Source organism: Lutra lutra, chromosome 2, assembly GCF_902655055.1.
Source record: "Lutra lutra chromosome 2, mLutLut1.2, whole genome shotgun sequence".
In the NCBI taxonomy this organism is placed as follows: Eukaryota; Metazoa; Chordata; class Mammalia; order Carnivora; family Mustelidae; genus Lutra; species Lutra lutra.
Genome location: NC_062279.1, coordinates 107,138,869 through 107,155,832, shown reverse-complemented (window position 1 = coordinate 107,155,832; position 16,964 = coordinate 107,138,869). Strand labels below are relative to the sequence as shown.

Below are 16,964 nucleotides of genomic sequence, written 5' to 3'. Positions count from 1 at the left end.
ACACTCCATAAAACTAAAAATGAAACCTGGGCACGGGGCACAGATTCTTAACCTGTTTTATAGGCTATATAAATATTAGCTCTAGATAACTAGAGAAGGACTCAAGCTGGGAAATGGGAAAGAATTGGGATGGGAAAATAATGGATTAAATGACTTCCATTCCTTTCTCTTAGTAACAGATAAGTTGGCTTATCCAAAGCTCAGGAGTTAAAGTCCTTCCCCCGGCTGCATATGTAACTTGTATTTAGTCCCTCCATATGTCACTAGTGTGTCATGTCCTAATGATTCCAGTCCAAGAGACTTCACACATTGACTATTTATTTTCTTCCAAATGGCAGAGGCAGAAATAGATGAGTTATTTAGGCAGGATTCTTGTTAAATTTGTGAACCACCTCTGCATTCTACTTTTTTCCCCTTTCTTTTTCAATAATTTTTTTTAAGATTTTATTCATTTATTTGTGAGTGAGAGAGAGCATGTGCAAGTGCATGGATTGGGGAGAGGGGCAGAGAGAGAGGAAGAGGGAGAAGCAAACTCCCAGCTGAGCTAGGAGTCTGATGCAGGGCAATCCCAGGACTCTGGAATCATGATCTGAGCTAAAGGCAGATGCTTAACAGACTGAGCCACCTGGGCGCCCCTGGATCCCACTTTTTTAATCAAAATATTTTTAGTCAAGTCGATCTTTGTGTCTGTCATGATTTAGTAAAGCTCTTGCTCCAACCCTCTGGAGAATCACGTTGGGCCATGCTTCTTCTCAAGTCCTTGCTTCTCTTCCCAGCACACCTTGAGGGAAATAATGCTGCCTGCCTTCTTGTTCATGACTCTAAATTTGAATGGTAACATTTTATATTTTCAAGCAATATTTATACAGAACATAAATAGTTCTTAATTAAGAACTGAGTATTTTCACCACAAATGGATGTTGAGAATTATATTTTGTTGTGACTTTTCCATCTTCCCAACCATAAAAGAATGAGCTTTTCAATTTTATTAGCTTCTATCAACGGTTTCCTCAAAATCAGAATACAATGCAGCAAGTGGCCATTTGATTATTAGTCTAACCTAATTCCTAGTGGAGATGGAAGAGAATTAAATGAGATTGGAGAAGTATATAGTTTGATGTTCTATACTAAATGAATAACTTTACTTCAATTAAGTAATTGAATATACTTCAATTAAGTAATTGTTGGAACAATGGATTGTTTATGTATAATTTAAACATATTAATAGTCTGATTCTGCTAATAAGGTGATGTCAATAAAACAAAACGAAAATTTTTAATAGGAAACTTCAGTCTGGATTCTTGATACTCTTGCAAGAAATTTTGCCTCTAGGAAACCCAAGTTCTTCCAAACCTTCCTACTACAAAAACTATGAAACATAAATTAGCAAGGAATAAGAAACTTTATCCTGAATCTCATGAGATTAGTTCTTTTAAAAATTATATTAATTTTCATAGATAATATAGGCATCTAGTGCAAATTAGAAAATGTTTAAAGGACTTCACATGGAAACTAAAATTTTCCTCTTTTCTCAGTTCTCTGTCCTACCTTCCCATGGGTAAATTCTGCTATACATTTCTTGGGTTTTCTGAAGTAATACATTGGATAACTTTTGTACACACACACACAAACATGTATGTGTGTGTATATATACACACACACTCACACACTCATTAACCTATATCTTCACTGGATTTTTATTCTCTTTTATAAACCATGATATTACAAGTGAAAAATGGCTCAAACTCATGTAACATCTAAAATTCCCAAGTGTTTACACTTGGGCTCAGAAATAGTTACTAACACAGACCTATTCTGTAATTGTAAGGAAGGTCTTTCATAAACAACAATTTGAAAGTATGTTACGTTTTCATAACTACCTGGGCATCAGTATTTGAATTTTGAATATGACTTTTCATGGGAAAGGGTCTTTGATGCTCTACAAGAAATAGGAAATAAAAACACACATCATCTATTTATCATACTTGATATGGGGAGGAAAAGTACTTGTTTTGTAAAGATCCACAGGATACAAGATGCAAAGAAAACTGCAAAGCTGTGTATTGCCAACAAGACACAGGTGTATACCACATGAGGATACAAAACAATCCAGCCAAAATGTGTGTGTTGACAGCTCTGAGGCTACACTTTGTTTCTCCCAAAGTGCACTGCTGTGTTTGTTATGTGTTACTTTATTTTTCCATATAGTTTCAGAAATTCTCAAGCCTATCCCTAAGCACAGTGGCTACGTAGTAGGAGTAAAGATGAAGCTGTCAGGAAATAGTTGTCAGTGAATCTCTTAGATTCATGTGTCAGGGAACCAATTTCCCACTTAGACTGCATCTATCTGAAAGATAATATTGAGTCCATATCTCATATGGACCAGACATTTTCTGTATGAGATATATACAAGAGGCATCCTTAATCTTTGCAACAATTCTATAGAGCAGTATTTCCCTATCTTACCTTATCTATGATCACCAGGACAGTATTTTATTAATAATACAGACTCCTGGACCATATCCAGTTCTACAAAATTAGAGTCTCTGTGAGAAGGAGTCTGTGAGTAAGTAGTTTTTAAAGAAACCCCGTGAGATTTTAAAGATTAGGTAAGTAGGGAAACACTGCTGAAGGTAGGAATGATATCAGTCTTATTAAGGAGGAAACTGAGACTCTGTTAAGTATCTTACAACAATGAATAATTCAAACAGCAGTATGAATCCAAAATTCTTCCTACCACGTTACCTTTCTGAAGGTCATGAGGTCAGGAAAATGTGTAATGCTACACTGAAAATTTTATATTGTAGACATTCAATCCTGGATTTGGAAAAAAAAAAAAAAAAAAACTTGAAATTGTGTGGCTTCTTCCTCTGCTTTGGTTAGAGCAATTATACTCCACCAATAGCCAAATTACAAAAGTCTTTATAATTATATGTGGAGGATAAAGGGCTCTAAGAATTGCTGCAAAAACACTCCCAAGATACTGCTTTTTGAACATGGAACAGAAGTGTTTTTGTCCTGTCTATTCCAAAGGAGGGGAAAATGGGTCAAAAACAGGGGGGAAAAAATCAGGCAAACTAGAAGGTGTTGATTTCTCTAGATGCTGAGACTGTGTGGAAAGGGTTGGCTTTGCCCATTGCCCCATGATCAATAGCAACAATGTACATGTTACAGTTGAGAATGTGTTCTGTGTTCAAAGTAGAGAATTGCAAGGAATCTCCTTGCAGCTTAATGAGATACAGAGAACAAGGCAGAGAAACCCAAGTTAGGGAGGACCTTGCCTTGATTTCATAGAATTATTGTTTCTTAGGATTTCAGTGAGGCTCTCTGAATACACTGGGGAAGTTAATGGACCGCTGGCAGAGATCCATCTTTCCTAACTTATGATCCAGGCAGCATTAGCAGAATTCTCTCAGCTCTGGACTTCTATGTCAAAAACCAAATATCTAACAACCCCAGCCCTAAAATGAATATGTGGAAAAGGTACTCAAAGGTTTTCCATGGTGTGCACAGCATGAATTGTTTTCAGGAAATCAATTTCCATATCCTTAACTCCCATGATTTTTTTTTTTTAAAGTTGTTCTGGGAATGTGCCTGTGTTTACAATAAGTTTTTTGCCATTTTATGTGGAAAGAAAGGCAAAATCGTCATGCATTCCAAATCTTGATATACTGCATTAACCAGCAGTATAAAACCTTTTATAGATGACAGACTAAAGTAAAATTTGCAGTTTTGGTTTTAACAAAGATGTTCTTAATGGTTGAGTAGGATATCCTAAACACATCTTTCCTTGTCTTGTCATTAATTCTTTAAAAGTGAAGCTTGGTCCTGGCTGGAAAATTCTGGATACAGAGTATCTAAAAATAGTTGTGATGACTTGTATATTTTAAGAGTTAACTAGACGTTTTCTAAAACCAATTTTCTCTAAGAAAAATATCCATGGTTGTGTTGTGGCTTATTTTAGGATCAGTATGCATTAATCAGGTAGGTAAAAGCTATTTTTTTTAATCATGTCAAATTACTGTGAATTTCACCTTATAAATATATTCATAAAACAAACTAAAATTATGCTGAAAAATTTTACATGTCAAATGTGTGAGAGGATATGTACTATTTTAGGGATGGTGCAGGGAAGATGTTTGTAGATCATAGAACTGGTTGTGTCTGGATTGCAGCTGGTATTCAATAAATAAATAAATGTTCAATAAATAAATCCAATAAATAAACAGTTATTGGATATTGAATGAATACCCAGACAGCCACCTTAATGAACCCATGGCACATATCTGGAACATCATGAAATATCTGAACTTCTTCCGTCCAGTTTAATGAAGCTCAATCCTCCTGGCCTTATGTTCAGGAATCCTCAAAGATACACCCTAGAGGTAATTGTGGACAAAGAGAAAGATCCCATGGCACAGCCTTTGGCATGTAGTATACAACCACACATTAGCCAGATTGAGTTCTATGTCCCCGCACCTCTGGAAGCTGCAGTCTTAAGGTTTGACTTTGAAATCACTACCTTAAAGGATAGCAAACCTTGGTATACATTGAAACCGAGAACTATCATGTGGAATGTCAGAGCAAGAGAAGTTAATCTTTTCTTTAAGGACCTAGGGGAAGCCAGTCTGATGGCATCAATTTCCCAATAATTGTCAACCTTCTGCTATCTTCTCTTTGAGACGCCAGACATTCTGGTCCCCAATCCTTTGCTGCTACCTCCTTCTATCCACTCGCCCCAAATGTTTTTCATTGCCACAGCTGGGTCGTCCCCCTGCAGGCTTTCTTCTGCCTACCCAGCTGATGATGTTTTTCTGGCTCCAGAAAACTTCCGATTGTTACAAACAGTGCTTGCGGGGACAAAGGATTGTCCCGATTAAAACAATAACAACAAAACTAGGACGGTCTTGCAAGAATCCGGATGGGTGGCCAGCCCACATGAACACTATGTGATGTCTCTCTCTCTCTCTTTTTTTTTCTCCCCATCATTAAACAGGAACAAGGTCATTATTTTGAAAACTCAGGAGTTACGCTAAGGTTTTAGTTGTGACCAAAGTTTTGTTCAGTAGCTGGTGCTGCTGAGATCCCTAAAACACTTTTTTTCTGTGTCATTATTCTTAGGGGTCTGATTCCGTCATCGTCACATCTGTATGTTTAAAGGGATGGGCAGCCCTGAAAAATTAGAATAAATTTCACCCTGAATCTTAATCTCAAATTAGCAGGTCTTTTTCTCCCTGCAGTTTTGAGAATAATCGAAAAAAAAAGGGGGGGGGGCTCAATTAGTTCAAATAAGATGGAGTTACCTTTCATTTTATTTCATTCTTTAGAATATTATTTAATTATCACTAATTGCGTGATGGGCCTTTACTTGTAATTCTGATTACATTGAGTTTAAGGGGACACAAATCTGTTGTCGAGAAATGAAATGGAAAAATGTTGTTTACGGTGTTTCCCGTGTTGCCCGCCGTACTCTCTCTCTCTATGCCACAGCTGCACCAGGACGTGTTGTTGGTATTTGCAGGCTTCTAGAGAGAGAAGTGGCCAAGTTTACTTTTCTCATCTCCGAATTTGGCGCACAGTTCAGCACTGAAAACCCCTTATCTATGTGTGGTTCAGACTGTCACGAGATCGTTCTCTTCATCACCATACCTTGTAGGGAGGCCAGAGAGCCAGGGCAGGACCCTGAATCCCCAAGTTCTCTGCTTCTGAGCACATAGTACTTATCCTCAGAAGTTACTTGTGCTCTCTTTATTTTATTGCTAGAATTTTAAATAATGATTCAGCACTAGCACAGAGGAACGGATAGAAAAAAAATATCCTTTATACGAAAAAGAAATGCTCATGTTTGGTGGACTTCATTTTTAAGCTGTGTCCAATGCATTCACTCTTTTTTTAGTTCATGTCTAACTAGTGTTGCTATTTACAGAAATCATTCTATTTTTAGCCTAGAAAAGGGGTTGGGCAAAACTTCTTTGTTTTTTGGCCTGATCATGGACAGTCTCATATATTCTTAATTCATGGCCCATCATCTGCTATTATTAGGTGTCTCAAATGAACCCATGTCCTAATTGTGACTGAGGCTAAGTCATGAATGATTTTTGCGTCAAGGCAAGCATTCCTGGATGCTCATGCCGCCCAATGTCACCTTTCCTCAGACTGTTCATCTAGACAAGTCAATGAAGAACCATGCAAATTCACTATTAATAATTTCCATAGCAAGTAAAAAAATTGGTCTTCTTATTAATTTATACAAATAAGTAATAGGGAAGCATATTATTGCTTTTGTTAAATGAAAAGTTAAACTAAGATACTCAAATTCATTTTTTGTATGCCATAAAACCATCATCAGATGGGAAATGCAACAGGCTTTTGAGGCTGAAGTAAGCAGAAAATAAAGATTTTTCTATGGGAAAGTTTCTGAATGGCACTTTTATTAATGTATACAATTCCCTTCAGTGGCCTATTAATGCCACAGTCATCACTACTTCAGAATCATCCATAACTACTTTAACCATGTGCTTCCCTCTCCCTTCTCTCTTTCTCTCTCTCTCCCTCCTTCCCATTCTACCTCCCTTCCTCTCTTGCCTGCTGTGATAGCATTTCCAGACATTTTAAGGGGGAAATGGAAGAAACTAGCAAGCTGCAGAGAACTCATCCTTGAGACGAAAATGTCTTATTTAAAGCTCTTTATTAAAAAATAATGTATTAGGCTGAAAATATGAGAACTGCTATTAATGGTTTAGATCCATATTTTCCCATGTTCTGTGTTTTATTGCTAATGGTTATGCCAAAGGAAGCTATATGGCTGAGTAGATCTGGTTTGGGAGACAATGATTTCAGAAGGTGAAGCACGCTCCCGTCTTCTTTGCTTTCCCAAAGACCTGCTTCAATCAATTTGTCTTATCATTTACTTTATTCATATTTGAAGGCTGTTTATTGGAGCAAGGAGTTTCATAAGCATACTAGAAGCCATATAATATAAACTCGCATTTTGATTATTAAAATTTTATTTCAATAGTCAAAGAATTGCTCTCAATATTATGTCCTGGGATTGCATTTCAAGTGCAAGATCACATTAACAATAATCTTTTATCACATAAAATTCTGCATTTTTTCTGCCTGTGTCATTTCTATTTAAATTGGCTTTAAGTAAAACTACAAAAATAGCATAATAACACTGTATTTCCTCTAACGTATTTTATCTCTTAGACCAACTAAGCTTTCCTCTGAAAAACTTGTGAGAATTTTACTGTGATCCCATTCAAACAGAGGACTACTATACATATTACTTTTTTGCAATATCATCTGCATCGAATATTTTCTTTTACAAAAATTATTTTATTTATTTTAGAAAGAGAGAGAGAGAGTGGGGGGAGGGGCAGAGGAAGAGGGAGGGGCAGATAATCTAAAGCAGACTCCATGCTGAGTGTGGAACAAATAGTGGGGCTCGATCTCTTGACCCTAAGATCATGACCTGAGCCGAAACCAAGAGTCGGATGCTCAACCAACTGAGACACCCAGGTGCGCCACGCATCAAATATTTTCCATTTCAAGCATTTGTGGGAAATTCCATTTCCCACAAACTGAGAATGGGAAGTTAATGATGTATCTTCTACAATTTTCTGCAAAATGAACTGCTATTTTTAGCAAACAACTTGTTTGCTACCTTATAGACTATTGTTTTTATTTTATTTTTTTAGGAATGGAATTAAGTATTATTCTGTATTCAGAATCTCTTGAAGATTTGTTGTTTGTGTTGCAAATTGCTCATGATGTTTTAGGTAACACATGTGTATTTCCATTGAAAGAGCATGACCTATTTTTAAGGAAGCAAAAAGGAAAAAACTTGTAAGACATCAAATGTTTCTTGCAAAACAATTTGATGAAATAAATGTAAATGAATCAGAAACATGTGAATTGTATTTCACTTAAAATTAATGGGTTTAGCTGTGGAGGGAGTAAAGTGCTTGGGGGAAAGAGTGTGGCAAGGCGGGAAGTGACATTTGTTTTGTTTTCATCAGTCTTGGAATCTTGAAAAATGGACTAATATTCTGAATTTAACCTCATTCAGATTCTCCATTAAGCCTAATGATGGAGATCCAGAATGGGACAATAATATGAAAATTCATTTTATAACTTTATTTGGCTACAATTATAATGTAGGCATCAAACATGACTACCATATAATCCTTCAAAAGCACTTGCAACTTGAAATTTGTGATTTTCCTCTTGTAATCAAGCTGAAAGTGTTTTCTCCTGTAGAATATGTAGTCTTCAACCTTACATATCAGCTTCACATTTATTTCCTCTGTTAAGATGAAGAGGATCTGATGGAAACAAAAACACGTGGGGACACTGAATGTAGCCACACATAGCAGAAGGGTGGGAGGCAGGAGGAAGAGAGTGTAAGAGAGGGAGAAAAAAAGGGAAAAGAAATAGACCATGCATGCAGACCTAGGTCACCAGACCTCATTTCATAAGCAAAGCACTCAAATCCCACTAATTATTTGAGAGTCGCAAGAACTTTAGCCCATAGGTTTGCATTCAAACCATTTATGCAGGCTTAAAAACAACTACATAGCTTCTTTTTACTTTTTTTATTTTTCAATTAAAAAAAATCCATTACTCTGAAAACAGGAAAGAACTACAAAAAGAAAAGAAAAACAACTTATAAATAAGTCTCCCTGTCAACATGCTTCAAAACATGAGGAAGTTTGATGTGTGGCATGGCAGTTCAATTTCTCAACTCCGTCTCTGCAGACAGGGACATTTTGGGTGTCCTGAACACTTCCAAGAGGCAAGGAGTACATAAGTGGAGCATATATTTTTATTTTGGGAGATCATCTAGGGTACTGTTTAAGTAGCCTCACATGGTGAGAAATGGAGACACTGGGTCCTTTCTGTATAAATTGAAGGCGCTGTAGGCCATAGGGCTCTTTTTGAATATAAAGAGCCTTCCTTTTCATTTCCTGAGAACACAATGCCATTGGAGTTGAGCATTTCCCTTACCACTCAGAACCCCACTGCTGCTCACCTCCTGCATTTGGAATAAGGACCCTGCTCTTTGATTTCTTTGTGCCAAATAGCTTGTTACCTCACACTGTTCTAGAAGTGGTTCTCTGCCATGATCCTCATGGACAGAATTTGTGGAGAGTCACTCTTAATGTAATTGTTCCCTAATGAGGCAGGACATGTGTTTTAGCTTCTAGCACAGTCCTTTGTTGTTTTATTTAAACTTCTCCTTATCCAGTTTAGTAAAAGAAAAACGGAATAGTGAAGCTGTTTCACTTACACCATAAATCAGTGTCATTATTACAATTACAACTATTTCTGAGCCCCCAAAGTTACTCTTAAAAGCTCTATAGATTCACACAAAATATAAATCCCAGCTCCAATGTTGTGTCTTCAAAAATACTGGAATAGCATCAACTCTATCTTTGTCCCCACCAACAATCAATATTTATAGGGTCCTCGATGAAGGAAATGTCTCTATGTAGGATCCATGCTCAGACATGATTTCAATGGCACATTTCCTTTGACAAGAAACCTACTGTGATGTATTTCCCACCATGATTTCCCACACTGACTTTTCATAAGTGTGACGGAATCTAATCTACTTTGTGTTTGGTGTTGTTGTTGCACTTTCTGACAGGCCTACCCTTGTAGCAGTGATAAGGAATGTGAAATTGGGAGATATTGCCACAGTCCCCACCAAGGATCCTCGGCCTGCATGGTGTGTCGAAGGAAAAAGAAGCGCTGCCATAGAGATGGCATGTGTTGTCCGGGGACCCGCTGCAATAATGGTAAAGATCTAGTTCAGTGTCAATAGGCCTCTTTCTTTTTATGTAGAAGGCATGTCTAGCTAATTCAACTACTTTCTCCTTAACCAGACCCCTGAAATGCAAGGAGCCTTTCCAAACTGGCAGGGATTGGATCATGGTTTAGATAGGTGTATGGTTACTTGGATTACCTCCCCAATTCTAGTTTTCCTGGGCTCTGATCTCTATTTCTACATTTTATATTCTATGGCAATCTAGGATTTGCCATGCTAAAGTGTTTTATATGAGTATCTATAAACACATAAGTGAATACATGGAAGAAATGCAAAGAACCTGCTGTGATTTAGCAATATGGTGGTGAGTCCTTCCAGGTCCATACCTTGACTCTTATATTCAGGGTGTCTTCTTTTAAAGGCCCCACCCTGCACCACACTCATAGTGAAGGAGTGAGTGGTTCCTCCAAACAGAGATGCAGGAGTCTGTTCCTCAGCCTTTCCATAAGCATGATTTCACCCAATCTCAATGAATTTATAGGGAGACAATTCAGCAATAGTGGTGAAATGACATCATCATTTCATCAATGACTCAAGGACAACACAGGATAAAACCATTAAAAAATTACACAAGGTGATCAGAAACATAAACGTAGTCATATAAACCAAGATAATCAGACCTCTAGCTGTATACATGCTCCTGACCTCTGGGCAGAGTCCTATTGAAAGTACCTGGGACAGGTGAAGGGAAGAAGACCTCATGCCATTAGAGATGTTTATAATGTAGAATAAGGTTATATTTTTGATGAACAAAGGAAACTGGATCCTGAAGATGGATATCTGGTCAGACATTTTAAAAGTACAAATAGCTAATATTAATTTAATACTAAGTTATTATTTTAAACACTTCACACGTATTCACAACTTAATGAAGTGTTTTTATTCCTATTTTCACCCACAGTCACTTGGTCTTAAGAGAGATGAGATTTAAATTAAGGAAGCCTGACTTAGGTTCAGTGATTTAATTCTATTTCATATTATGTAATATGATTCAATATTATTTATGTAAATAAGAGAATAGCTGAATGAATAGAGGATAGATAGATGGTAGGTAAATAGATAGATAAATAGATAAGAGAGAGCGTCATACCTCACATCAGCACAATGGCTGGATAAGCATCGGACTTTATAGAATTGAATCAGTCTAACTACTTATTCGTTATCTCCAGGCATCTGCATCCCTGTCACTGAGAGCATCTTAACCCCTCACATCCCAGCTCTGGATGGCTCCCGACATAGAGATCGAAACCATGGTCATTACTCAAACCACGACTTGGGATGGCAAAATCTAGGAAGACCACACACTAAGATGTCACACATAAAAGGTAGGAAATCTGTAACTCTATGCTTACTTTTTCTTGTTTGAAGGGAAGTAGAATTAAAATATTGATAATTCATTGCATTGGTTTTAGAAAAAAAAAAACAAGGAAGTTACTTTGTTGGCAAGATTTTAACTGAATTTATTATTTATTTATTATTAGGATGCTGGAGGTTTCTAAGAGCTGTTAAATTGTTAGGAATATATATTATGAGAACTGCAGCACCCCTGATCAATCATGCCATTTTCTAAACAGTCCTCCCTTTAAATGTTTGCAGTCATATGATTACATCCCTAAGCTTTTGAATCTTTTTCTCACCTTTACAGAAATTTTATTTCGCTAAACAACCACGTAATACACTATTTATAGACCAACTTGTCAAAAATAATTGGTTTCTAGTAGGATTATATGATCATAAAATCCCCTTACTTGCATCAAAATATTTGGGAAGCCTAATCACTAACAGTAAAATTTGAAAGCATGTAATTATAGAACTTTACTACTAATAGCAAAACACTGAAGGCATGAAATACACTATCTTTAAAGGAGGCCTCTTTCAAGTGTATTCTGTAGAACATCACTCCTTTAAGACATTCTGTGAATAAAAGTGTGCTGTGTTCAAGAGTTTTGTAATAATGCATCTCCCAGTTTGGGAACTTTATATAATTGGTATATTAAGGGCTCTGAGAAGCCCAGCAATGAGGAAAACTGGATGAGGTTTTTAAACACTGTGTGTCCCCATATTTCTTTCTTTTTCTTTTTTTTTTTTTTAAGATTTTATTTATTTATTTGACAGAGTTCACAAGCAGGCAGAGAGGCAGGTGGGCGGTGGGGACGGGGCAGAACCAGGCTTCCTGCTGAGCAGAGAGCCCAATGTGGGACTCGATCCCAGGACCCTGGGATCATGACCTAAGCCGAAGGCAGCGGCTTAACCGACTGAGCCACCCAGGTGCCCTGTGCCCATATTTCTTGACCACAGAAACATTTCCCCACATTTTTATGTTCTGCAGAGCTAGTGTCCTATAGAATACCTGACCTATTAGTCAGATCTGGAATAGTAATGTTGACATGGATAGTGCTAAAAAGATTGACAGCTCCTCTGCAATTATCCCTTGTCTATGCTCCCTGAAGATCTATGTCTTTACCCAGTCTCCTATTTCTTTTCTTTTTTTTTTAAAGATTTTATTTATTTATCTGACACACAGAGATCACAAGTAGGCAGAGATGCAGGCAGAGAGAGAGGAGGAAGCAGGCTCCCCACCGAGCAGAGAGCCCGATGCGGGGCTCGATCCCAGGACCCTGGGATCATGACCTGAGCCGAAGGCAGAGGCTTTAACCACTGAGCCACTCAGGCACCCCTCAGTCTCCTATTTCTATTCCACCAAATTCACATGCATTTGTCATTACACGAGTATCCTTCCTTATTCCAATAGATGGCTATGTCACAGTACAGTTTCAAATTTACTAATAATTTTATATAGTTTTATGTGTAATTTTCTGATGGCAACTAGGAAGAACTCTTATGACAATGGCTAGTGGGTCGTGTCCATTTCCCACAGTGGGACTGGTTCCTTCGGGGATGACAGATAATCCTTTAGGCCAGGATTGACACATTATGGCCTGCGTACCAAGTCTGTCCTATTGCCTGTTTTCGTAAAACAATGTTTTGCTGGAATACAGACTTGCCGATTCATGTAGGCATTACTTATGTCTGCTTTTGTGACAGCAGAATTGAGAAGTGACAGATCATATGGCCTAAAAAGCCTAAATATATACAATCTGGCAAAAATACAGAGAAGTTTATTGATCCCTTCTTTATATAGGTGACACATCAACCCAGCTGTGATGTGTTTGCTCTTTGCTGACTTGGCCATTTTTTCTGAATTTAATATCCAGATTTGTTCTTCCACATGTTTAAATGATGGGTTCTTGGTTGACTCTGGAGCTGTCTGCCCTTTCTCTACTCTGCTCTGACTCACAACTCTTTAGAGACTGAACGGTACTAGACCCCCTGTCTGGAGGGCCTTTGGGATTCCAGTCCCAGCTAGCAATTCCTGGCCCCAGATGCTGACATGACCTTTACCTTTGGATCCTCCAGTCTGAATGTGGTAGTGGCTTCCTGCTCTGTTGCTTTACCTTCCTCTGATCCTTCTTAGCCCTGCAACCACCTGCATGCCTATTTCTCTGCATTAAACATCTTCCATCTTAAGTTTTTGTTCTCCTGGCTAGACACTGATGCAGGGTTTTAGGTGTCCCTGAGATTTTCAGCATTCTCCTTGAAACAGAGTTTATTTACACCTTCCAAGAAGGTATCACATTAATTTCCTTGAAAGTAGTTCTCTTTATTTATTTTTCATTCACCTCATAAACAAAAATGATCGGAGAGAAATATCTAAGAGCAGACCATGCCAAAGTAAAGAGAAGATGAAGCACAGTCCTAGCTCTTCATGAAACTTGATATTCAGACGGCAACTAATCAAAATAGACAATAATGGATTGACATGATTAGAGGGAGAGTCAAGTGATAGGAATCCAAGACTTTCCATCATAAATGATAACTTCATGGAAGACAGTACAAGTAAAAGTATTGTATGTACCTCTGATTGCAAAGTAGGATTTTTTCCTAGTGTCATAATAATATCTTTTGGTCACCATCTCTGCAGGGCATGAAGGAGACCCCTGCCTACGATCATCAGACTGCATCGAAGGGTTTTGCTGCGCTCGCCACTTCTGGACCAAAATCTGCAAACCAGTGCTCCATCAGGGGGAAGTCTGTACCAAACAGCGCAAGAAGGGCTCTCATGGGCTGGAAATTTTCCAGCGGTGTGACTGTGCAAAGGGCCTGTCCTGTAAAGTATGGAAAGATGCCACCTATTCTTCCAAAGCCAGACTCCACGTGTGTCAGAAAATATGATCACCTCTGAGGAAAATCATCCCTAGCAGACTGTGAATCTGTGTATTTAATGCATTATAGCATGGTGAAAAATAGGATTTGGATCTCAGAAGAATGGCTCAAATAAGGAAAGTGATAAGAATATAGAAATCACAGAGAGAGAAAAAAGAAAAGAGAATAAGCAGATTAGAAAGGGGTAACAAATGTAGTACAACTGATGCATTTCCATGATTCAACTTGTTCATGTAAATAATGTGCACGTTTGTGAAAATGCTATTACTGAAAAAAAAAAAGCACACAGTGAAAATTACTGATGAATACCATATGACTTTCCAAGAGTTTAGGTTGTGCTGGAGAATCAGTTTCCTTCAGATTGGTGATTGCCTATAGAAATAACCTAAAAGCCATATTTCTAATTCAAAGTTATAGTTTAACAAAATAGTCCCTTGGCATACAATAGGCTCTAACATAAAAAGCGTTGTTAAATAGGAAATGAAAGCATAGAACATAGATAATTTGCAACACAGAATCACCTTTTGGTTTGGAATGCTATTTCTATGGCTCGATGAAAGGCCTTGGTAGACAAGAAAAAAAGCAGTCAGTATTTTCCAAATAATCTCAAAATAATTGCAAGGCTTTTTTGAATGCCTTTAGGAAAAACCAAACTTATTTTGCTTTCAACTGTTTATTTACATTTTTCAAAAGTTGATTTTCACTGGTAATTCCCAAGAACCAGTATAAGATAAAACAGTCCATTCACATTCTAAAGGAATGGCATTTTACATTTTCTTGATTGTATGTGATTCCGAACTTGAGTATATTTTATTTTCCAAAGTATCCCAATTAATTGTGAATAGTAAAGAGTGGGATTTCACAGATTGCAAAAAAATTTAAGATGTCCAAGATAGAGAATCAACACTAACAGATTGTTATTTTTTGAAGCTTTGGCATTCCGTGTGTTTGATAGAATTAGATTGGTAAACCCATTTATTCTTTACATATGTAGCAGCACAGTCAGGAAAAGCTGAAAACAGAAACTGATCTACATTTGTGCAGCACTGAGGGACACAAAGGAAATGGACAAAACTTCGTCAAGTGCCCAGGTTTTGGCAACATGTCGATCACGTATCTGAAGCACAAACCGACTATTCATATTGGAATCCCGAGGCTACACAACCTAAATGGAAGTTTTCCATGGGATGTGCTACCACAATATTTACTATGCAGATGAGTTCTGTTTAGGTCACTAGTTGACCTCAAAATATTTATTTTATATTTTTTGAGGTCCTAAAATAGTATGAAGAAGTCTCATGAAATAGACTCCCAGGGCAGGTAGTATCTTAAGGTTCTATTGTCCTCTATCAACTTCTAACTTGCCAATGGCACCATCTGAAATTTCTGTACCAATCTCTCTCTTTAATAGCTGGGTTTCTCTTTTTTTGTTTTTGTTTTTGTTTTTTGCCAAAGATACCGTTTCTGTTTTCTGCAGCCATTGAAAGTAAAGAATATAAATGGAATATCTTGTAAAATCTACATATTGCTAACCTGTAGAAACCACAGTTCCAAATTCTTTGAAACCATTTTATTACCTTTTTTTTAGTTTGCTCAGTTCTAAATATTTATGTCTAGAGCATAAAGCAAAAAATTATAGTTATTACTTTTGATCTTTTCTTTTATAGACTGCAAGTCACTCCTTAATTTTCTCTTACTTAAACCCCTTCTGCAGTTTCAAATTCAAGTTTTCCCAGTAGAGATTAAATCTGAGCCTGCATGTCTATTAAGAATTTCAGCTTCCCATACACATTTACAAGGGTGATTAAGATTTACATTTTTCCACATGTCTGCTAAAACAAAAATTATAAGCTAATCTATCCAAGAACCAAAGTCTGTGCAAACAGGTTTCTATAAGCTTGGCAACATGAAAATGGAACATTTCAGTCAAACATTTCCTATGTAGCAATCACATTTACAATCTGTTTTTTGCATTAGTTCCCTATGTACATCCCAAAATTATTATTTGAAGTAATTTATTTACAGGAAATGTTAATGAGATGTATTTTCTTATAGAGATATTTCTTACAGAAAGCTTTGTAGCAGAATATATTTGCAGCTATTGACTTTGTAATTTAGGTAAAATGTATAATAAGATAAAATATATTAAATTTTTCTCCTTCAAATATGGAATTCAAATTTCCTTGTGTTTTGCTTTTGAGAAAAACTTTCACCGAATCATAGATTCTCAGAGTTCAAATGGACAATCTGATTTGACAGTTGGGGTAGGAATCCTTTGGATGACATCACCATGAGATGCCCCAAGACAGTTTATTATCACTAAAGGCAGTTTATTCATGGCAGGACAGATATAATTGTTAGAAAGTTACTATTTCATTAAACTAAAATATTCCGGGCTGTGCTTTCTACCCATTTATTCCTACTTTGTGTTCTGGAACATCTTGGAACAAGGACTCTCCACAAACATCTTCAAAACACTTGAAGCCACCTAGCTTATTTCCTATAATCTTCTAGCCTGATTAAAATCTCCCCAGAGATGCCAAGATGCTTAGCATATTGGTTCATTCTCCAATGCACAATGAAGCCATAGAATATCTTTATTTCTACATGGATACAGACTGAGTTACCTGGCCCTAAGTAAACTCACAGCTACTACCTGGCAAAGTCTTTCCTCTGCTTCCTAAATACAGAGATGTCAGGAGCCTTTGATAAACAAAACTCACCAATTTTGAGACTGGGAGTGGTTGTAGAAGCCCATGTTGTATTAGAGATGTTAATGGGCTGGAAATGTGGGAAATAAACGTTCTGTGACAGTGGGATGGATTAAGTGTAGCTATGGCAGCATAATGAAGCTCAAACAGTCCCATAGCTGGAGGTCAGAGTTGAAGATACCTCAAGTATTGCTGAA

The 16,964-nt window shown here is 37.2% G+C and overlaps 1 protein-coding gene across 1 annotated transcript in view; it reads left to right on the top strand.

Annotated features, from left to right (window-relative positions):
* The window catches only part of DKK2 (dickkopf WNT signaling pathway inhibitor 2), a 108,321-nt gene extending 92,099 nt beyond the window's left edge, over window positions 1-16,222 (top strand). The window contains exons 2-4 of the mRNA XM_047718159.1: window positions 9,653-9,803; window positions 11,002-11,157; window positions 13,815-16,222. Coding sequence (XP_047574115.1) covers window positions 9,653-9,803; window positions 11,002-11,157; window positions 13,815-14,065 — 558 coding nt within the window. The 3' untranslated portion in view covers window positions 14,066-16,222. The remainder of the gene's footprint in view (window positions 1-9,652; window positions 9,804-11,001; window positions 11,158-13,814) is intronic.
* The last annotated feature ends 742 nt before the right edge of the window (window positions 16,223-16,964 follow it).